Source organism: Oculina patagonica, chromosome 1, assembly GCF_052425735.1.
Source record: "Oculina patagonica isolate OP01 chromosome 1, crgOcupat, whole genome shotgun sequence".
NCBI lineage: Eukaryota > Metazoa > Cnidaria > Anthozoa > Scleractinia > Oculinidae > Oculina > Oculina patagonica.
Window position 1 is genome coordinate 15,194,447 of NC_135758.1, and position 22,716 is coordinate 15,217,162.

The following is a 22,716-nucleotide window of genomic DNA, read 5'->3' on the forward strand; positions in this document are numbered from 1 at the left end:
GTGTTTTATATTTCCAAAGTTTACTGGAAAAGGCAGAGGACAAAGTATTCTTGTTTTCAGGGATCTTATTAACCATTCACTTTAACGTTCTTGTTTACCTTCTTCGATGAGAAAGTGTAAATTGCATAGGATTGTCGGTGACAAAAACTGACGTACGATTGACAACATAGACGACTATTTGCTTGTATCTGTTTTGCTATTATGACGGATTTGGGGGGGGGGTGTATTTTTTAATTCGCTCACTTTCTGTTTTCACTTGTCTCGAATGCTAAGAGGCCAGTTTTACCAGCTCCAATGAAACACGTTTGATTTGTTACATTTTAATGTACAAAACAGACCCAACCTTTTGACAGTTCAGAGTCAAGGCTCCATCTCCTCCCAAATCCGATCTAAAAGGACAGCGGGGTTGACGGGGATAAAAAAATTCATATCTAAAGTAACTGCCAGAAAGAAATAGGTCTGAGATGGGCAGTTGCTATATGGAATACACGAGGTTAATTATTGAGTACAATTCGCCTAATTCAGGAAACAAACATGTTATTTTAGTGTTATTACATTTTGCGTTATTACATTATGCGTTAGAAAATTTATTACATTTTGCGTTTGAAAGTTATTACATTTTGCGTTAACGACTCTATTACATTTTGCGTCAATTTTATTACATTTTGCGCTATTATTACATTTTGCGGCGATTATTACAATATGCGGCGTAACACTCCAAGATCGAACTTCTTTGTCAAGTTATCTCTCTGACTAGTATTGAATCTAGTTCTTTTAACTTGCGACGACCGCAATGCCCAGCCCATAGGAAAAGACACGCTTCCTGTCGGTCGTGGTTTAGGTACTTCTTTTAGGCAACAGAGATCGCAAAAAAAACCGGCAAAATATTCTCAGGGTAGAGTGGAATCCCCAGTATGGTGCCACGCCTTTTTTATTTCAAAATCTAGTTTTCCTGTGAGTAAACAACCAATAGATAGAGTTTTTATTGAAATTCTGTAAGCAGTTGTATTTCTTTTTCAAATGGGCTTACTTCCGGGGAGGGCTTACATATGATGGGGGGGGGGGGGGCGGGGAGGCGAGGTTATTTTTGAATGGATGTTTGCAATGCATTTGCGTTTCTATTGGGACGTGATTCCGTACGTTCTCTTTTTGGGGTATACAATACCAGAAGGCAAAGCTTTTTAAATTTAACACATTAAAACCCCAAACAGTTCGTTTAGTCGTTTAGTGGGGTAGGGGGGAGGGGCATTTTTTGTTATAACTAACAAAACAACCTCCACAGCAGCAGCCTATAATCCGAAAAATTGTACTTTCTTGGCTTTAAATCGGGAGCGGTTATTATCTGAAAGGTTCTTGCGTCAGGTTTTTAGGGAACTTATTTCTTGGAGGGAGGGGCTTTCCTGGACGAGGGGGGGGGTTGGGGCTTTCGGATTTTACACTAGTAGTATCTTGTCTAGAATTGTTTTACACTGTTTACCACGCTCAGTACAAAAAAAGGTGAAAAGGGCTCACTATTAGAGACTCACTATGGTAAGATTCTCCATGAGGACGAGCACTTCTGTTTCGTCACTAAGCTCTTCAGCAAGTGCCTCTCTGCTTTCTGTTGTAGATTCTGCTTCACAATCCAGTTTTGAAAGTAAAATACGACAGTTATGACAAACACCTAAAACAAATAAAAATTCAAATCAATATTAACATTGAATGGGACATTGTCATCAGTGTTTGTTTTTCCCGTGTGATGAGAAGAACTACTTTTGACAACAAAGTCACGCGACCAGGCTGGCATATGCCTCAGAGTATGAATTTTTTTCCTCTGCAAACTTTTTTTTTTAGCTTATGCACCTCTGCAAACATTTTTTTCGAAATTCTTACTATTTTTTGTTATACATATCGTTCTTGCAAACAATTTATTTTGTCTTTCCAGGCCCTGCAAACAATTTTTTTCAATATTTTTCATCCCCCCTCCCTCCAAAAAAATAATGGTCCGTCCCTTACGAAAATGATCTTTAGTTTGTAAAGGAAATTACTACTTGTTTAATAGCTATGTATGTTCATTGTAATCTGTACAAACCTGATCCGACGGCAACAAATACACCTGTTCTCTGATGTATCAACTTTGCTCCCCGTTTTCCAAGGCCTCTCTCTGCTTTAGGCCATCTTCTATCTTCGCTATGGCCCGATAATTTCTCAGGAACCTGGCATCGCTGAGATCCACGGCGCCATCCAGTTCCCAAGGAAGATCGGTGGTAGGGACAAATAGTGAACTGACCAATGTTTTCAGGAAAGGAAAAAACTGCTGCTCTGGCAAGAATCAAATCAACCTCTGTTTCGACATCTGAGTCCCCATGTAGACTTATGTCCCGCTATTTCTCGAGTACAGTATAACAACGGAATAACTTCTGTCTTCTTCGCCTTATCTCTTCGCTCGTAGGTGCAGGAATCTCCGACAATAGCGCTAAAAGAACACTTCGCTTCCATACAGAAATAATGATAAAAAACACGTTTCCTTCAAACTCGCGTTCTAAGCGTTTCCCGCGCTAGTATCAAGGTTTTCTAATTTGAAAACGTCAATCAAGATCATTATCACGACCAAATGTAAAAAGTACGCCAAAGTATCCTGAGTGATGTGTTTTACATATCGTGTTTTAAAGGTAAGCATTTTATTAGCATCTTATCTGCCAAATACATTAAATAATCTTGCCATCCTTTTTAACAGCGTTCGTTCACGAAGCAGTTTTACACATATTGTTAACATTACGGCGACAAGGAATCTACAGAAATCACGAAATGCCGACCACCAAATTAATTACCGACGTACGGGTAAAATAAATATTTCTTCTATTAATGACAGTATTTTATCCAAGAATGAATTTTTTGCCATGATTTTTTAATTTCAAGAACCAATTTATATCTTAAGAACGGAGATATGTTTGTAAAGGAATTTCAAAAGATATATTGGATGTTTCAACAAGCCCGCTGAAATGAACAACCAGCAACCATCGTTTACATTTGCTGATAATTTCGTTAAAATTTGGTTAATTCAGCGGCGCCTCGAAAATCTCTCGAAAGAAAACCCATGCTGAATTTTATACATAATTTATAACAGCATAAAAGGGTTCCACAGCCGAAGTTTGAAGAAATTTGGAGTTATGGCACATGGCGAAAAAAAATTCTGAACTTTATCAATAAATTAGGGATTTTCCCATAAGTAAATAAAGATATTTTTACAAAATTTGTAATTAATTCTCGAATGAAGGTCAAGTCAAGTTATTACCTATTTTTAGAAGCTGAATACCTCGCCTTTCAAGAAAACGTATCCAAAAATTCAAGTTCTTCTTTGCACGCGAACTAAATTAAAACTTAGGTTGCCAAATTTTAGCTTTGTATTCGGCCATTTTTGGCGATCTTGTGGGCGAAATTCCCTTTTCTTGTTTTTCACGGATGTAAAGCGCCTTGAGACGGAAAAAACTACATCAAATTTCAAGGCTAGCTAAAGGCTATTTGTGGACAAAAAATGAGGGAAATCGATTTTTCCAATTTCTGCCGCTAAATCAATTTGTTGATTGAAATCTGCTGAAAGTCGTTCTTAACATGACATGAAACTTAATGAACATGCCCATATAACAAACCTGCAAGAAAATGGTCTAGAAAATCCGACATGTTTAAACACAGAGGGAGCCTATAAAAGGCCCCATATAGCATTTTGTTGGCTTCCATTTTGAACAGTCAAGAGGCGTAATGGTCTTCAAATGGAAGAGCTCCCCAAATTTTGCTTTTTTAATGCTATCCCTGTTTATCTATGTCGAATGAACAGCTTTAAATACAGCATACAGCATACACTACATGCTAAAAGTTAGAAAGAAATTTATGCATTAATTTGTGTTGACCATGCACAAACACTCTCCACTCTACAAATCCGAGGGTAAACAAAGTGATGATGATGATGATGATGATGATGATGATGATACTGTTACAACATGAAAGCTCAAAGAGATAATGTTGAATACACAATCCTTTCGGTTCTTTTTTTAAGCGATGACTATCGCTTAATGCTGGCATGCAAGTTGGGAGATGTCCGGTTTACAACCTTGACCAAAGAGCACTGGGAACTTGGCACATTGGCTTATTCCCTTGTGAGATTCACCACATTACTTTTGACAAGGGAGAGTCATTCTTTGGCTTATCCTCGGTGTATAGAAAAAACTTGTGAAACTCGCCAGGGGTTACGTAAAACAAAGAACAGCCAAAACAACAGGGAGCCTCGAAAAAATATAGAGCAAGAAATAGCTCAAAAGGAAAATTTCCTAGAGTTTTTACGCCAAGGGAATTTGCTTTTCTAAGCAACTTGTATCTCATCCAGACCCCATCCAGCTGTGTTATTAGTTACTGAATAAATATGGCTGACAATAAAGTGAACAAGAACAGAGAGAGATCAGCCCTGCAAGCAGAAATCAAGTTTAACTGAACAAAAAAATTACTGAGTGGAACACTAAGCAAAATTCACCTGGATAGTTAAATAACTGGCATGTGATGCATGCAGAAGCGATGGCGTTTCACAAGGGGTCTTACATAATTTTGAGAAAAACTTAAAGTAAATAATAGTAGCTGACACCTTATAAATTAATAGTATAGTCCAAGGATCTGATGGAATTCAAATAAATGCAGTTGTTATGAATTCACAGATCAAGGATGCAAATAATACATTTTCTTCGTAGATTTGCTCAATTGAACAACAGTAATACTTTATTTTATATTTTTATTATTTATTTAGATATCCCTATGTTGTCTCAACAAAGATGCGTGATACCGTAGTAAAAAAAGACCCGGAATTCCGGTGGAATCCCGCCGGAATTCCAGCCCGGACTTGCCTGGAATTCCAGGCGGAATCCGGGTGGATTCCAGGTGGAATCCACCGGAATTATTGCCGGAATTCCGGAATATTCCAGCTGGAATTCCGTGATAATTCTGGCCGGAATTCCACCGGAATTATTGCCGGCATTCCGCCGGAATTCCGGACAATTCCAGCTGGAATTTTCATGATAATTCCGGTCCGAATTTCCCCGGAATTATTGCCGGCATTCCGCCGGAATTCCAGACTTTTCCAGCTGGAATTCCAGTGAAAATTCAACCCGGTATTCCGCCGGAATTCTGTAGTATAGTCCGGACGGAATTCCAGCGGAATTTTGGGTCGAAGCTTTTCCGACTGGAGTTTTGCCGGAATACCGCCGGAATTAGCTAGTAGCACTACTGATTTTCTTGTTTGAACTGGAGCAGTGAAAACATGGATTTTTTTTAATAGAAAAGCAGCCTTACAATGTTTACTCTATTCTCTCAATGTACTTATAAATGCAAAGAATATTTTGCACACGGTGAAATGAATGCAACGAAAGAAGAATTTTAAATCAAAAACAAACATGCACAACATGTAACTTTCAACCTTTTTATTTACTAACAACTATTCTTATAACTCTACAGTAACATGTACATATTAAGTGAATCTAACTTGAGATAGAAAGTTGAAAGAAAGATACACTTATTCTTGGTTGTGGTTAACATGCGAATTAAAAAGATCAAATAATAAAACGATGCGATATTCAATGTCTTTGATCGCATGACCAACTGTTTTCGTTCGCGATTGTAATCGCCGTGTTAATTTAATTGTTATTCATGCACACAAACTGTTTAAAAGTGCTTACCTCTCAGTTGATCGATCGTAGGTTGTTTCATTTCTTGTGGTAATAAAATTATTGCTGAACATGCACAGTATAGTTGCTGATGAGATCACTTCATTTCACGCATACAACAGTGTTTCAAAAATCGAAACATTTTAGCACAAAGAGACGGCGTCGCTTCGCATTCCACAAACCGATGCAAAGATCTATCGTTGCCTTGTTTCATTTCTTGAGGAAATGAAATAATTTATAGCTGAACACAATTGCTGACAAGACCACTTCATTCACGCGAACAACTGTTTCAAACATCGAAACATTTCAGGACAGACACGGCGTCGCTACGCATTCCACTCCGATGTAAAGACGTCAGGTAATTACATTGTTTACAACGCTGCAGAGAATCTTTTTTTCCGGCAGCAGAAAGGAAGGAGTTTACCTATATAAACTGCACATTGCATGAAGAAACAGGAGAGACGATTCCCGCTTGAAGAAACGGTCAAGTATAAAACGTTCAGGTCTCATTACAGGCGGAAAACTAAACACGTTTTTCAAAGTTGACCAATTAGATTAAAACGTCTCATATGTCAGAGATCACGTTTCAGTTTGTGTTGTCACGAAAATCCAACCGAGTGAAAGCATGCAGAATGTTCAAGGCTTGTTTGGAAATATGTCTTTGAAAACAAACATTTTCTATATATCAAGGATTTCTACTATCCAGGATTATACTGACACTAACAAACCGATTTAATTTTCGGAGCGGATTTACTAAGATCAGACTTTCAAGGAGCAAATGCAAGAAACTACAGACAGCGGCAGACTTTGTGTGGCGGACATCGCCCGCAAAATATGGACGTAAATGGAATATTACTAAACGCTGCTGATATTTATAAATGAAGCAAGAAACTTAAGAATGAGTGACATAACCTGTTTACAAGGGCAATGAGTGGTAAGTGTGTGCTGTAGTCTCAACCCAACTCTTGATTTAGCAGATTTGATTTGATTTAGATTTGGCGCACAGAACGAACGGCGAGCTGCCACTGAATATTATTTAAGATTATGAAGATCTAACGAAAGGATTTCTTGGATTTACTATTTCTCCATCGCAGAAGAACTTATAAACTACTGAACACAGGACATTAGTTTGTGGCTCGGCGGTTTGATTCGGTAAAGAGTCAAGTCTATTGTTTACTCACAGTGTTTGCATGACCGCACGTGCATTCTTGTTGGATTGGAATAGAGTGAGCTTCATTAATCTAAAGTTTCTTTTAAAAGGTTATCCACTGTTAATCAGCGTTGAGCCGTGGAGCTACCACACACTCGTTCAATAAACCTGCTTCAATCGACTGATAAGCTGCTAAGCCACAAGAATATGTACCTATCTCATTTTATTTACATTTTATAAACGTTGAACTCAAGTGGCCACTGAGACAAATATAAATAAATGTGTTTTATTCTTTGTACCTGTTTGTACTGCTGACTGTATTTTAGCGAAGACATTAAGCTTAATAAGTGGAAACGATCCATTTAGACCATGTCTTCAAGTATTTTTTGAGACTTACGGTATGCAATAATTGTACAGACGAAAAAAATTGTTTAGATTGTCAGAAGCTCTATTATTTGGCCTATCATTTTGATTGAACTCTCACTCATAATGAATTTTGGGGAAAATCATGGCATTGGGTGCAGCAAAGAAATACAAAATCTCCATATAAATCCAGCGGACTCAGAATTCCAGATTCCACTTGCCCGGTTTTCCACTGGACTCCAGATCTCCGCACCTGGCATTCCACTGGATTCCGGAATTCCGGGTTCCCCTTACCTGGAATTCCACTGGACCCCGCACTCCGGACCTGGCATTCCACCGGACTCTGGAATTCCGGGTTCCCCTTACCCGGAATTCCACTGGACTCCGCACTCCGGACCTGGCATTCCACCGGACTCCGGAATTCCGGGCTCCACTTACCCGGAATTCCACCGGATTCCACCTGGAATCCTCCCCGGACCTGGAATTCCGCTGGAATTCCACCGGAATTCCGGGCCTATTTTTACTAGGGTACTGCAGTGTGATATCACGGATAAACGACATACGATACGCGCAAGCAAGCTTTTAAGGTCAAACGGTCTCTTGCTCACAGCGGCCCTTTGTATTTTAAGAATTAGAAATTTCTGTCTACTCAATCTAATAGATTCCATCATATATAATGTCTCTTTTGTTCATACATTGTAGTTTTCCATTCAAAATGCACAGAAGTATTTTTCTTTTGTGTTTTACGCAGCGATTTCTTGTTAAGTTAAACTTGATTTCTGTTCAATCGGGCCAAACAGACAAACCGAACCGTTCGTGCCATTAAAGCGATGTCACGCCATCGCTTAAAAAACTGATACAAAGTATAAACAATTGGGAAAATTTACATATTTGATAAGTACGGTGAAATTTAGAAAACAGAAATCTCTACAGTCATCAGTCAGTCATTACAAAAATGTGCAGAGATGACAGCCTTTGATCATGACCTTGCTGAGTACCTGCACAGGTGCAAGAACCCCATATATCGTTTATCGGTTGGCTACAATATCTAAAGCAATCAGTTGAACAACAACAGGAAATCTAAAATAAGTTAAAAACTTTTGTTTGATGTAATGTATATGAAATGATTCATATATGAACTGCGGATGTATATGAAAGTGATAAATGATCATCGCAGTGAATTTCCAATTTAAGCAATTGGAAATAAAGAAGCCTGAAAAAAAAAAGGGCTTCAACGGGATTCGAACCCGTGACCTCCGTGTTTGCGATGCTCTACTAACTGAGCTATTGAAGCCACACATTGGGAGCAAATTATTATTAGCAGCAAATCTTTGAAGCAAGTGCATTGTTTGGTTTTCGTGACAGACAATGCTGTTAAATCATGCTTTTATCAAGAAAAATTAAACAATTTCAGCATTTAATTGCCTTGTACCAGTTGGCCGGCTTGAACGTCATCGCTTCTGCATGCTTTACATGCCATTTATGTTAATGAATCAGGAATTTAAAGGAAAACATGGGCACACTATATAGCTAAGCGTGCAGGAGTTATTATTTTTTTTATTGATGGGGTGGCTCTATGTCGTAAGAACTATTTGTGTATGGTAGCTCACTGACTACATAGCCCGTTACAATGAGCAAGGGGCATGCGGATGTTTGGTCAGAACTGTTTTGTTGAAAAAGAACTAATTTACTTATCAAAATGTCACGAATTGGCACGCTCTTTTTCTGTAGGCACTTATTTTGTTGCTAGCTATTTTACGATCGTGACGCGACACTTTTTGGGGTTACAGGATACTTTTTCCCTTGTAAATCACTGTAAAATAATACCTTTATTTTCTTTTAACTGTAACATGACACTTTTGTTTACCTAACTTTTGTAACATGGTACTGGTACTTTTGTTTTTCTTGAAAATGCCATGTTTCCATGGAATTAACACGCTCAATAGTCATTAATCAAATTGTAATAGATGAAGTAATATATGAATCAAATCAAAAACCATCTTTTTGGGAAAGTTTTTAAAGGGTAGAACACCTGGCGCATTTCTTTCTTGTCGTAAACATAAACGTTTTCATCCAACAGACAAGAACTATAATTAAGTTATTACCGGTAAATTGTCACGAAATGGCATGCTCTTTATTGTGTTTCCGCTTTTGATCGTAGTTGATTTTAACAGCAAAACTATTCAACTATTTAAAGTTATTACCCATACCGGTTAATTGTCTCAACGAGATGTACAATGTACATAAGGTATAAACATAAATGCTACTTGCGCGAAAGTAAATCCTGGTTTTCATTTGGCACCATGGAGTCTCAAGCAATATTTAGGTAGCTACAACAGACTCCACTGAAGAAGATTCCTTAGCTTACCATTTTTACGACTCTTTTTTGTTAATATACCCACAGTATTAACATGATAATAAAATTATTCTGAAAATCATTCTTACGTTAATTATTACCGGTATTACATTGTTCTTCAATTCTGCAAATCAGCAAAACTAGCCCATCGAAAACGAAAGCTCCAATCACAATTTGGTCTTTTGGTGACGGCGTGTGCATTGTAAGCAGGCGAGCATTACCAAAAAATAGGTTTCAAATCCAGAGTTAATTCACAACTCACCAATTTCACCTCAAACAAAACTAAAATCTTTGAATGAACTTGCTAAAAATAGCTGTTGATGGGATAAACCGCGAGCTGTGTGACACACTTGTCATAATGACTGCATACCCAAAATATCTTGCAGTGTTTTTCTTTTTATTGTTTCGCCTGGGAGTGAACGTAACTAATTTAACAAGTTTTTTTGTATTTTAAGTGTGAAATAATTTTCTCTTGCTGTTCCATCGAAGCACATTGTGAAAACAGCTAAAGGGAAATTTAATATTTGCCGAGCAGGAAAATTGTGCCCTGACTTGTAGCATCAACTCGTCATGAGCTCTTTAAACGATAGTACAATAAATATTTTATAACCGCTCAATGTGAAGTTGTACTATTCCTGGACAGGAAACGTCAAAGCTTATTCCAACCTTACTAGAATAAAATATTTGAATGCATAATCTGGAATTTATCGGGCCTGGCAAGAGATGACAGATGAAGGAAATTCATCCAAGACTGTAAGATCCCTGGGTTTGCGATGGAAAACCTTGCCTTGTTCTTGGCAGGTAGCTAATCCATAGATTGTTTCTGGAATGGGGCTATATGCGGAGTGAAATCACCCTTGGTGAAATGCAACAGGTTCATCACTTATCTTGGAGCCAGAACTTAGTTGGAGAGGCTCCGCTGAAGTCAGGGTTTAAGTACTTTTGTTCTCAGGTTCTTGGGGAAGATCCACGGTGGGGGTTTTCTCCACGGGAGGTTGTCTATAAGCTGTTCCAGGAATGAGTTATGGTGGAACACTAACTTCCTTGTCATGCAAAATCTGGGCACTGGTACTTAAGCACTGCTTCTGGTATTTGGATTACAACCTTTTGGAGACATTGGTTGGGTGTCTAGAGCAATGGCTCATGGGTTTGCTGTTGAATAACGTCAATGGGTAGGTCCACTCAGTAATGTCAGAGGAGGACTTGGTAGACATGAACATACAATCTGACTGCATGCCTGGAACGGGCTGCACTATGACTGGCTTGATGGTGGTTTGGACTGACTGATTCTCTTTACCAGACTAACTGCTTGTGAGAATTTGCCTTACTTTCAGTTTGGTAGGAGTGAACTGAGCTGAGTGGGCTTCTGAAAGTGCACTGTACTTGTGCTGGGACTGAAATTGCTTGATAATGTAAAGAATAGGATCCAGTGGATCTATGGCATCACTGAAATGGGTGGCTGAGGAACTTTGTTGACAGTACTGTGGCTCTGGGATGAATTCGCTTGGTTGAGGACTAGATAGAGGGTGGGCATCATGACTAGGAGACTTACCAAATCCAAGCTGGAATATGGGATATGGGTTGTAGCGAAAACTAAGACCCCCGAAAACGAAGACCTAAGACCCGAAAACTAAGACCCGAAAACGAAGAACCGAAAACTAATACCCCCTTATTTTATTAATTTTTGCCCTTTGTTTATCTTTGTGATCTATGATCACGGTATTCCAAAAATAGTTATCTAGCAAAATACAGATTACAGGCCTACACAAACTCCTACTTTGTGAAATTTGTACAAAATTAGCCATTCGGTAAAATTTTTTTTGGTCGTCCAATTTATTTTGAGGCTTCAAAGGTGTTTAGAAAGGGCACAAAGTGATTCAAAATAAGAGTGCCGCTCAGCAGATGTGTAGAGGTGATAGATTGGCACGGTTTCCGGTTTGTACATTTTGACACCTCTGTATTAATTTTTGCTATTTAGACTAGTCGGTATTTGCGTAAAGTCATTCTCAGATAAATGAAGGGGCATTTTTTAGTAAAAGTTGGTAACAGTAGTTTTCTTAAGTAATTTGACCTGCTGAAAACGAAAATGGTTGTTACCAAAAATTTTTTTTGCGATCTTCAGTCTCAAAATGACGTTACAAATAAAGACACCTAAGATGACGTCATTACACCGTTAACCCTATCCGTAACTTCCTGAATATTAAAGCTATCACAATGAAATTTAGAGGATATGGTTACGTCACATCACATGACAATTAAATCATGATGTCAAAACAGGCGCCATCTTGGATCCGCGATCTTGGATTTCATAATTTTCCCAAAACGTCAGAAAATCGCCCAAAATTACTAAAAAAAGTACTAAAAATAAATAAAACATTGCAAAAAAACTAAAAAGGTGAAAATAATTGCATTAATGTTAACTTAATTTCATTAATAGAACACAAAAATTACAAATTTTGGAAAAGAAAAATATGCCCTTGGCGACGAATTTATAACACTAAGATCCGAAGAAAAGGTCAATTTCACGTTTTGTTGGAACTACATGGAAATGGACTCTATTCTCTTAATTCTCACACGGGCTCATACAGAGGGGATATGGGATCTGTACTTGCAAGTTTCTGCTCGATGTTGCCATATGAAGGGAAACTTCCTTTTCAAATGGAATGCAAGCAAATTCAGCCAGGTCAGTGCTGATCACAGTCTTGAATGGCTAAATGGGATAGGGAAAAGAGCAGGAGGGATCGTGGACATATCCAAGAAGTAATCAGCATTGAGTAGAGCGGCACTATTATATAATCCCCAGTCACAGATTGCTGATATTACACACACAATGTTTGGATTGAGCCAATCTTTATTGCTCGCCATCTTTAAGTAATTAAAAGTATTTTCGCCACCAGAAAATCAAACCTTACTTTATAGCATTACCACGAACGATCTGTCGCTGTTAAATACCAAAGAGCTTTTTCAAAGAAAGCAAAAACAGGTGAGAGAATTTGTGGTGCAAAAGGTTGGAAACTGTGTCTTGACAGGAGCAAGATGAATCGTCAAAGATGAAATTCTGGGACATGATGTACAAATATAACGCTCCAACTTTCGATAACTTAAAAGCCTTATCCACGGTGGGGCCGGACCACCCGGTCACTGCGCGGATTGCGCGTGGGTTCTGAAATTCAAAATGGCAACGAAAAAGTCGGCAAAGGCTTCTGGGTACCGCCATATTGGATTTATGCCCCGACGCAGCCACGTTTTTAGCCATTTGTGGGAGCCTGGTGCTAGTTATTCCAATTTGGCGGTAATTTCAACAAAGGTGAATTCACAAGCTTTCTGTTGATATGTCATGACCGCCATTTTAGCGCGAGGAATTGGGCAAAAATGATATGATAGGAAGTGAAAATACAGGTTCAAGCGACTACGGAGCGGGTTCAAGGTAAGCATTTTCTTTAAGGTTTTTTTCGGGACGGAATAAACTTAATGAAAATTCGAAATGATACGATGGCAGCTCAAAGTCCATTTGTATTAAATATGCATTTATTCGTCGCTTTTGTCTTCCCTCTGTTAAAATAAATCATCACACTTTCAGCCCACCATCAGTGGCGTGCGACAAGAAAAATAGATTCTCTATTGGGAAATACCAAAAGCTGAAGAAGGAATTATTCGTCGGCTACACGTGAAACCAAAACTAGCGAATCCATGGTTCGGAGAATTTTCAATGGATTTACCAGCAGAGGTTTTTTCCTGTTTAAGTGAGGGCATTATTTGTCACACCAACTTTGGCCACCAATTCAGTGAAACAAACGGAGCGGGTTCAAGGTAAGCATTTTCTTTAACGTTTTTTTGGGACAGAGTAAACTCAATGAAAATTCGAAATGATACGATGGCAGCTCAAAGTCCATTTGTATTAAATATGCATTTATTCGTCGCTTTTGTCTTCCCTCTGTTAAAATAAATCATCGCACTTTCAGCCCACCATCAGTGGCGTGCGACAAGAAAAATAGATTCTCTATTGGGAAGTACCAAAAGCTGAAGAAGGAAAGAGCGAATCACCTTATTCAAGCATCACTTGAGGCAGATACACAGATAGTTGAGCTCAACAGGCAGCTAGAAGTTAAAAGAACCGAAATTGAAGCATTAGGGGAAAAAATACATAATGCAGAAGAAATTGTACGGAGGCGAAAACGAAAGGTTTGTTCAATTTCACTTATCTGTATATCATGGTGTGAAATGATATCAAACTGCAAGGCTACAGACTAGCTGTACAGGAAGGTGTTAGCTTGCTTATTAAAAGATGAAGCTTTGGATTAACTGTATTAGACTATTAGCTAGCCAGTGCAGTATGTAGTCTGTTTTTTTTTTTGTCTCACAAGACTGAAGCCATTGTTGGCTATAGGTCATTTCAAGACATTAACTCCAGGGTGTAAACAAAACTCCAGGTCCATGGACTTCTTGGATAAGTGGAGCAATTTCTTAAAACGTGTTGGAATAACAAAAGCTACAGTATTTTAAATGAGTTGTTATAGTTAATAGATAAAAATGTATTTTTTGTTGAGTTTGAAATTAAGCTTTTACAGGGGAATTAATTTCCAAATGTTTTCACTTTGAATCATAAACAGATTGCTGACCTTGAAGCCTCGGATGCTGGACACTCATTCTCGTCACTGCCAACTAAAATGCCCAGGCCACCAAATGTGAGCACTAAAGTACAGAAAAATTGTAGTGAGAAGGCTGAAAATCTTTCCAGATGGCAGCTTCTTCGACGGAAGAAAAAGACTCTAGCTGCACTTAAACCAATTCACTGTGCAAGTAGTAGTAATACTTCATCCTTACAGGAAAAAGCAGTTCAGGACGGGTTGTGGACAACCTTAATAGGGACAACTCCAAAACCAGCCATAGCAGAATATATTTCAACTTCAAAAGTGTGCATGAATGAAGTTCTACCTAAGATTTTTAAAAGCAAAGTTGATAAGTATGTGAAAAGTGATGCAAATAACATCAGAAGCATGCGAGTGTTGTATGAGGGAGGATTAATAAGTAAACAGAAGTACACAAGTATTAGGAACAGTAGTGACATTGTTAAACAATCTGACGATGGATCACTAAGAAATCTTAAATCAGAAATTATGCAAGGTTGCGAAATCCCCAAAATCATCCCTTACAAAACATTAATGAGTCACATTAAAAATGTGGACATTGGTGAGGTTCTGGGTCTGGAAATTTTAGCTGAAAGATTTTCTACTGAGGCAGTTTCTGGGGTGTACAGACCCCTCAAACCTTTCCTGCTAAAACTTGCTGATTTATATCTTTTGCTTCATGAAAAGAAGCCTTGCCTTCACTGGTTTAATGAGGAGAAATCAGTCTTTTATGTGGCAGTGGGTGCTGACGGTGCTCCATTTGGCAAAGATGACACCGCGACAGCATACCTGGTCAGCTTCATCAACTTGCTACAAAGAGTTCAAAGCTGCAATGACAACCACCTCCTTTTAGGGGCAAACTGTGAGGAGGACCATGTACTAATGAAGCACTACTCCACTCATCTGGCAGCAGAAATAAGGAGATAGAAGGAAAGCCATTGACAACACCACAAGGAAACCAGGTTGTCTTCAAGTTTGAACTAATACCAGCGGACATGAAATGGATGGCGTCTCACTCGGGTGAGTTGAATAATTGTGCCACCTATTTTTCATCTTTTGCGAATGTAAATCAAAGCAACAAATACAATTGGTGGAACAATTGGAGGCCCTAAACAAACATGGCAAACATGGGATTATGAACAGCGACTAAAGGTTGCCGGGAAAGTGGACAAACACAAGAAGCATCTGAAAGACCCCACAGGTAAACAAAGAGGTGAGGTTACAAAATTCATTGCCCAAAACAAATCACGACAAGAATTTGTGCCTCCTTTAGGCAAGTATGTTGATTTGTTTAAAGCAGAGCCTTTACATAACACCAATAATGCATGGCAGCATTGGTTTATGTTTGCATTAACTATTGCAATGCACTACACCAAAAGTCATCTCAAGTCAGCAACAACCGTTTCAGATCTTCCTGTAAACACCCCCTTAGTTTCATTCCTGAATTGTGTGAAGGACACTCTTAAGTGTGGAAGACTGTACAAAAGCTTCTTGCGATGGTTCACTGAGAAGAGGAAGAAGGGCATACCTTTTTCATACCGATTCACAGGCCTGGAATCCAAACATTTCTGCTGGAACTTTGCGGCCTTGGTCCAGGAACTGCTGAAGGTCAACACACTTTCAAAGGGATCTGTCATTAAACTTCACAGCCTGGTATATGCTGGTGTGAGGCTAAGAGATGCAGTTTCCATTTACTCTAGAGTTGAGATCAGCATCGAGCAGCTAAACAATTTGCAGATCCTATGCCAGCAGTTTTTCAATGTCTTTTCCTTGCTCCTTGATGGCATCAATCCAACTCTCTGGACAATTGGAGTTGCAATTCCTTATCACACTAAACAGTTAATGGAGAAGCTAGGTTATGGCCTCCAGGGATTAAATTCGATGCAAGGAAGGGAAGCTAAGCATGTGAAGCTAGCCAGGTATGTGCAGAACACCTGTAATGTCAAGAAATCCTCGAGATGGTGGACTGTGTTTCGACATGAATTTGTGAGCATGGTATGGTTGAGAGAGAGGGATCCTTACAGCATCGCACCTATCACAGTGAGAAGAAGAATGCCAGTGATTCTTACCTTCCAAAAAGATTAAATGACAGCACCAACAAGTTCTGCAATTGTGGTCAGTTAAAACTAAATGTCACTGATGAGGGCTGCACAATTTGCACAAATGACATGATGAAATTAATCAAACAAAGTGTTTTGCAAGGAAAGGTCTCCTCTGAGCTCAAAAAATATTTATAAAAACATGTTTCAGAAAACTGTTTTTAGTTTAAGGGTTCAAAACAAGAGATGACAAAAAATTGCTTTAGGAAAGAAAGCTAACCTCTGAACTCAAACAAATGTAAATAATTTATTGTTGACAAGTTTTGAGCTGCAGCAAAACATATTTATAAAAACATGTTTCAGAAAACTGTTTTTAGTTTAAGGGTTCAAAACAAGAGATGACAAAAAATTGCTTCATGAAAAAAAGCTAACCTCTGAACACAAACAAATGTAAATAATTTATTGTTGTCAAGTTTTGAGGCATGTACTAAAACCCGAAACAACGAAACGAAACCACCGAAACAAAACGACCGAAACGAAACCGCCGAAACAACCGAAACGGCCGAAACGAGCGAAACGAAACGAAATCACCGAAACAAGCAAAACCCATTACAGTTATTGAGAGCTAACCGTAAACAGGCTAACCGGAGTGCATAGTAGGCTAACCGAAGTGAATAGTAGGCTAACCGGAGTGTGTAGTAGGCTAACAGGAGTGCATAGTAGGCTAACCAGAGTGTTTAGTAGGCTAACCGCAGTGCATAGTAGGCTAACCCGAATATATAGTACGGTAAGTAGCGGAAATCTTGAAGTTTTACTTGTTTCGGTGATTTTGTTTCGTTTCGGCCGTTTCGGTTGATTCGGCGGTTTCGTTTCGGTCGTTTCGGCGGTTTCGGTCGTTTCGTTTCGGTGGTTTCGTTTCGTTGTTTCGGGTTTTAGTACATGCCAAGTTTTGAGCTGCAGCAAAACATATTTATAAGGACATGCTTCAAAGAAACTCAGTATTTACTACACTTTATGTCCAGTCTTTTATTTAAGTATTGGAAGTTTTTAAAGTAAACACAAGGTTCAATAAATTTTGTGCAATTTCGTTGAGAGTTCTATAAAAGTTCCATTGTTATTTAAGAGTAACTCTGAACTCAAACAAATGTAAATATTTTATTGTTGACAAGTTTTGAGCTTCAGCAAAACATATTTTATAAAAACATGTTTCAGAAAACTGTATTTTGATAGTTATATTGCTGTGGAAGCTCAAACAAATGCTGTACCATATTTATAACAACCTTCAGAAAACTGTATTTAATTTAAGGGTTCAAAACAAGAGATCACAAAAAAGGCTTCATGAAAGAAAGCCAACCTCTGAACTCAAACAAATGAAAATAATTTATTGTTCACAAGTTTTGAGATGCAGCAAACATGTTTATAAAAAACATTTTTCAGAAAACTGTATTTGATAGTTTTTATATCTGTTGTCAAGTTTTCCTGTTAATGTTTTTTTTCCTGCATTGAATAAAACATCAACTTGCCTTAACAGAAATGTTCCTAACATATGTTTAGTGCTGTGGGATGCCATGCTTGTTCCAGTAGCCATAATGGAAAGTAACCATTAGAACTTCAGTGTTCTTGTTAAACTTAAATTCCATTGGCATTTCTTCAGAAACAATAACTTCACACCTTTCCAATGAATCCCGAAACTCCTTTTTCAAAACACTGCTTCTGTCCACCTCAACACCGTCGATATCCATCCTTGCAAACAAATATTTCGCTTTTCGAATATCTCTTATCTTGTAGATGAGCTGACTTTTTGTTTCACTGAATTGGTGGCCAAAGTTGGTGTGACAAATAATACCCTCACTTAAACAGGAAAAAACCTCTGCTGGTAAATCCATTGAAAATTCTCCGAACCATGGATTCGCTAGTTTTGGTTTCACGTGTAGCCGACGAATAATTTTTTGGTGCATCTTCCTCAGTGCTTTGGCAACCATGTTTCTTGAGGGTAGTAGCATCTGCACTTTTTCGAATCGAGTTGGCACACTGAACTTAGCTTCCAAAGTTTGGGCGGCGTTCTCAAGCTCACTAAAAAACCCATTTACTCGTCTGATTCCATCGCCAGTCGAAACATCCTCCAAACATTTGCTTTTTACTCGTACAAGAGCTGGACTAAGTTGGCCATTAAAATTAAGCTTGGCCGCCATCTTGGATTTGTTGTTTACCAAGCCGCCATCTTGAATTTAACCCAGCACGCGCCGCGCCACTCTCATGCACCATCCTGGGGGTGGTTTGGCCCCACCGTGATCATTGCCTATAAAGCTGGTTGTTCAGTACTTTTATTTCTTCTATATATAAGATATATTTGAAGCAAAAACAACGCCAATATGAATAAGTATGAAGCAAAGATGTAAATGACTATTTCCTAATAGCGAAACGTCCAAGGAATGTGTTCGTAATTTTTAAATGAAACCGTTCCTTTTTATAGACCCAACGAAGATTCCATAACAGTAAAGGTATAGATCTCAGTTGTTTCTTTAACTTTTAGCCACAGTTGAACAGCCTATAAAGTCGACAGTATTTATTATATTTTTCATTCAGCATTTCAATTATCCTGTCGCTGTGTAGTTAAATGGCAAGCTATCTGTGGCGTCATTACATGATGCCACAGGTTGCCTGGAATGCTTTCTGTGGCCTATTCTAAAAAAAAGCAGGAACTAGGCTGGAGGCAATTTATTTGGTATAAAAAGATGCAAATATAGTGCATACGGCTTAGAACCTATTTTTATCCACAAAGTTAACCCTATCCAGACCGGCAGGGGAAGGTGGGAGGGGGAAGTAACCGCGCTAACTTTGAGCGCTTATAGCTTTTTCAAGATTTAACCGAACGCTGCCAACTTTGCGAGTTTAACTAAAATTTATCTGGGAATAATTTGGTAGGATAGGTTGTTGTTTGGGGAACTTGACATTACAATGGCAATGGCATTTTGACAGGAATGTTTTCCAAAATTTGTGATTTTTGTGTTCTATTAATGAAATTAATAGAACACAAAATCTTTTTGGGTTTTTTGTTTTGCACCGTTTTATTTATTTTGAGTATTTTTCAGTAATTTTGGGCGATTTTCTGACGTTTTGGAAAAAATTGTAAATTCAAGATGGCGGATCCAAGATGGCGCCTGTTTTGACATTATGATGTAATTGTCACGTGATGTGACGTAATAATCCCACATGACGTATAAAAAAAGATAGATTTTCGGACAAACTATATATCCTCTTAGTTTTATTGTAATTGCTTTAATATTCTGGAAGTTACGGTTAAGGTAAACGGTGCAATGACGTCATTTTAGGTGGCTTTTTGTGACGTCATTTTCAGACTAAAGATCGCAAAAGAATTTTTGGTAACAAGCATTTTCGTTTTCAGCAGGTCAAATTACTTAAGAAAAATCCTGTTACCGACTTTTACTAAAAAATGCGTCATAACTTTCAAATTTTATGAAAGTCGTCTAGTCTAATTGCAAATTGATTGAAGGTCAGTCAAGCGAAACTGACAGTGACTGAAAATTTCTTGGGATATTAGGATCAGGCCGGATGGCGAATTGACCAGAAGTACGTTGGCGAAACGACTTAAGCCGTTGGCAAAACAACTTAGGACGTTGGCGAACGGGTCGTTGGCTAAACAACTCGTTGGCAACACAACCGCAATTCATTTTAACGAGCGTTAAGTCGTTTGAGCTCGATGTTTTAGGTTTTCACCTCAGTCCCTTGTTCGTTGTGTGACATTCTGGCACCACAAGATAAACGTAGATTTAACGCATATCTACCACACGCAAGTCGGTTGAATTTTTTGCGAGTTGTGTATGCCACTATATATATTTCAGGCATATATTTCAGGTGATTCAAATTTTGCTTAATTACTTGGGACTCAAGTGTTTGATTTAGCCCTATATAAAGATTTAAAGAGGTATCCCATTTTTTTTTTCACTATTTTCGAAAGTTGTTCCAGTTTCATCTTAACTACATGTAAGAAAGAAAAATTATCAACACTCCAACAGCGTCAAAAGCCAAAAAAGTGCAGTTAGTTAACGTTTGTTATGTTATTTTATTTGGAATCACTGTTTTTTAATTGATTGCCGCAAGAATACCATGCCATTTCACACTCCAACAGCGTCAAATGCGAAAACAAATTCAGTTAGTATTACTGACATTGTTATTGCTTGTTATGTTACGGTATTTTATTGGTAGTAACGAAAACGAAGACCCCGAAAACGAAGACCTAAGACCTAAGACCCATACGAAAACTAAGACCCGTACGAAAACTAAGACCTAAGACCCATACGAAAACGAAGACCCATACGAAAACTAAGACCCATACGAAAACGAAGACCCGTATATACGAAAACAAAGACCCGTACGAAAACGAAGACCCGTATATACGAAAACCGGGACCAAAACCCGGCCAAACCCGGCCAAAACCAGCGTTACCCAGAGTTGCGTGACATTAATAATAATGACAGAATAATATTGAAGCAGACTGAGCGTACAGTATGTTGCCCTATTACCGGACACTTTTTGCACTAACCAAAATATCTAACCTCAAAACAGCACTTACGAGCTGAAACTTACCCACAATGTAGCTTCCACTGCTGGTAAGTAGGTCGTGGAGTTTTAACTTCTAAATCTCTTTGGCTTCTTTGTAATCACGGAAAGAGTTGGTCAAATTCGGTGCCCTAATTCCGGACGAGTTGCGAGGAAAATACTCCCTTTCTCTCGGAAATATTATTCCCGATCATGGCAAAATATAAGAAATTACGGCTAAATAAAGAATTATTCTTTTGAAAATTGTCTTTCAGGCAAAATTTAAGGCATTTTTCTTTCAATTTTAGCGAGGTAATCGTCAGGCCATTGACATAAACAATGTTCAGTGAATGTTTCGGCCACTTGAAACGAAGTTCGCCAAGGAAGATTAATCAATACCAAAACAGGTATTGAAGCTTAAATACAGCACAGACAGTTACAAAAATGCTTGTTTTCAAAACCTATTCCATAAAATTGTTTTCAAATAGGTAAACAAGTTTGCTGTAGATATGTGTCCGGAATTAGGCACACCTCATCAAAAATTCAACTTAACTCTTTGGTGATGGTGCTCGGAAATTAAGAGCGAAAACCGAAAATTTATTATATGCTGATAAACCTAGTCCTTTTACCTTTACTTTAATATATTTATAAATATAATCTATCGCGCACTTTGCGAGAGCAGAGCGCTTTATTGAAACGATGTAGTTTGACGCGCTGTAAAAATCGCATTTAAGAAGAAAAATTTTTTACCTACCTCCACGAAAACTTGAATTTTCCCGTCTAAACGGAGCGCAGTTCGGCCAAGAAAAGAGCAAACGAAAGCAGACTAATCGCTAAGTCTTCTGAACGTTTTGTTTAACTTAATTTTACTGTTACAACGATATACAAAATTGTTAAGTCTCGATTAAGTCGAAGTGTCCGGAAATAGGGGTGTCCGGGAAATAGGGCAACATACTGTACTGAGAACGTACTACTGATCAAAAATCTAGACTTGATCGAAAACTAAAACCTGATCGAAAACGGTTGCTTTTGCGTCACAGAAGAGACAGCCAAAGTCTCCCAGCAGTAATGCACCGCATCGAAATCTTCGCTACCCGATTATTATTTCTCGCTTTACATCCGCATAGAAGGGTGCGGAGAGGGGGGGGGGAGTTGTGCTGGGATGCTCTCCAATGATGCCTTTAGAGGTCATGACATTAGGGGGGACTGAGTATCCTACATCCCATTAATTTTTGGAATAAATACCTTATTGCTTAATACTTAATTTCGCGGGAATTAATTTTCGCGATTTTCGCGATTTTTTTGAAAATCGCGAAATTAAAGACCCGCGAAAATAAATTTTAAACGGTTTCTATTTATTTTTTATGCTAATTACGTATTTTAGGCCAAATCGCGAAAATTAAGTCTCGCGAAATCTTCCTGTTTCCTTTTCGCGAAATTAAGTACCCGCGAAAATAAATAACAATAAGGTATCCCTTATCCAGTTAATTACGGTGGTTGTTCCAACGTTTATGTTCGATATCCTCAAATCTCAAATCTGGTGCTTTGTTTTTGGGTCTTTGCCAAGTATAAATGAGAGGTATTCAAGACTAGTACCTTTTAAATCGTTTTCACGCGTAACCGATTTATCAGATGGTGTTTCCTTTTATTTGAAACTAGAAAAGCGTCATCTGTAGTGTCCTTTACATTGTCGATATTGTTGTTTACATGAACGTGTGCCATCGTTTTTCGTTTCGAAATGTTTCGAACTGTTATGTATATGATTTGACATTGAACGAGTACATTTCATTTTCTTCGCAGTTTGCGACAGTGTAGTGTCGTATATTTGCCAAACAGGGCTACATTGTGTATAGATCTCGTCAGTTTGCGAGGTTATCTAGTTTTACTTAGAGTTGTTTGTTTCAGTTTCAATGCTAATGAATGATATATGTTTCTA

General features: G+C 38.3%; 4 protein-coding genes across 8 annotated transcripts in view; 3 read left to right on the top strand and 1 right to left on the bottom strand.

The window, feature by feature from the left end:
• The window catches only part of LOC144658572 (uncharacterized), a 154,108-nt gene that overhangs the window by 89,235 nt on the left and 42,157 nt on the right, over window positions 1–22,716 (top strand). The gene's annotated exons all lie outside the window — the stretch shown is intronic.
• Window positions 1,460–7,169, bottom strand: LOC144636722 (uncharacterized). The gene is made up of 3 exons (XM_078495924.1): window positions 7,134–7,169; window positions 2,072–2,363; window positions 1,460–1,663 (listed from the first exon to the last, which is right to left on the bottom strand). Exons 1-3 carry the CDS (start codon window positions 7,167–7,169, stop codon window positions 1,515–1,517), a joined length of 477 nt encoding a protein of 158 aa, XP_078352050.1. The 3' UTR covers window positions 1,460–1,514.
• On the top strand, window positions 14,429–15,143 carry LOC144658807 (uncharacterized). The gene has a single exon (XM_078519295.1). The coding sequence runs from the start codon at window positions 14,473–14,475 to the stop codon at window positions 15,106–15,108; it is 636 nt and encodes a 211-aa protein (XP_078375421.1). The 5' UTR covers window positions 14,429–14,472; the 3' UTR covers window positions 15,109–15,143.
• Window positions 15,523–16,694, top strand: LOC144658768 (uncharacterized). The gene has a single exon (XM_078519238.1). It carries the CDS (start codon window positions 15,523–15,525, stop codon window positions 16,264–16,266), a length of 744 nt encoding a protein of 247 aa, XP_078375364.1. The 3' UTR covers window positions 16,267–16,694.

What these genes read in the sequence shown, in the direction of transcription:
- LOC144636722 (XM_078495924.1), bottom strand. Translation starts at nt 7,169, where the DNA reads ATGTCTTCGCTAAAATACAGTCAGCAGTACAAACAG. An exon ending in ACAGTCAGCAGTACAAACAG is followed by an intron (nt 2,364 to 7,133) that starts GTACAAAGAATA and finishes CTCGAGAAATAG; the next exon opens with CGGGACATAAGTCTACATGG. An exon ending in ATTTGTTGCCGTCGGATCAG is followed by an intron (nt 1,664 to 2,071) that starts GTTTGTACAGAT and finishes TATTTGTTTTAG; the next exon opens with GTGTTTGTCATAACTGTCGT.
- LOC144658807 (XM_078519295.1), top strand. Translation starts at nt 14,473, where the DNA reads ATGAATGAAGTTCTACCTAAGATTTTTAAAAGCAAAGTTGATAAGTAT.
- LOC144658768 (XM_078519238.1), top strand. Translation starts at nt 15,523, where the DNA reads ATGTTTGCATTAACTATTGCAATGCACTACACCAAAAGTCATCTCAAG.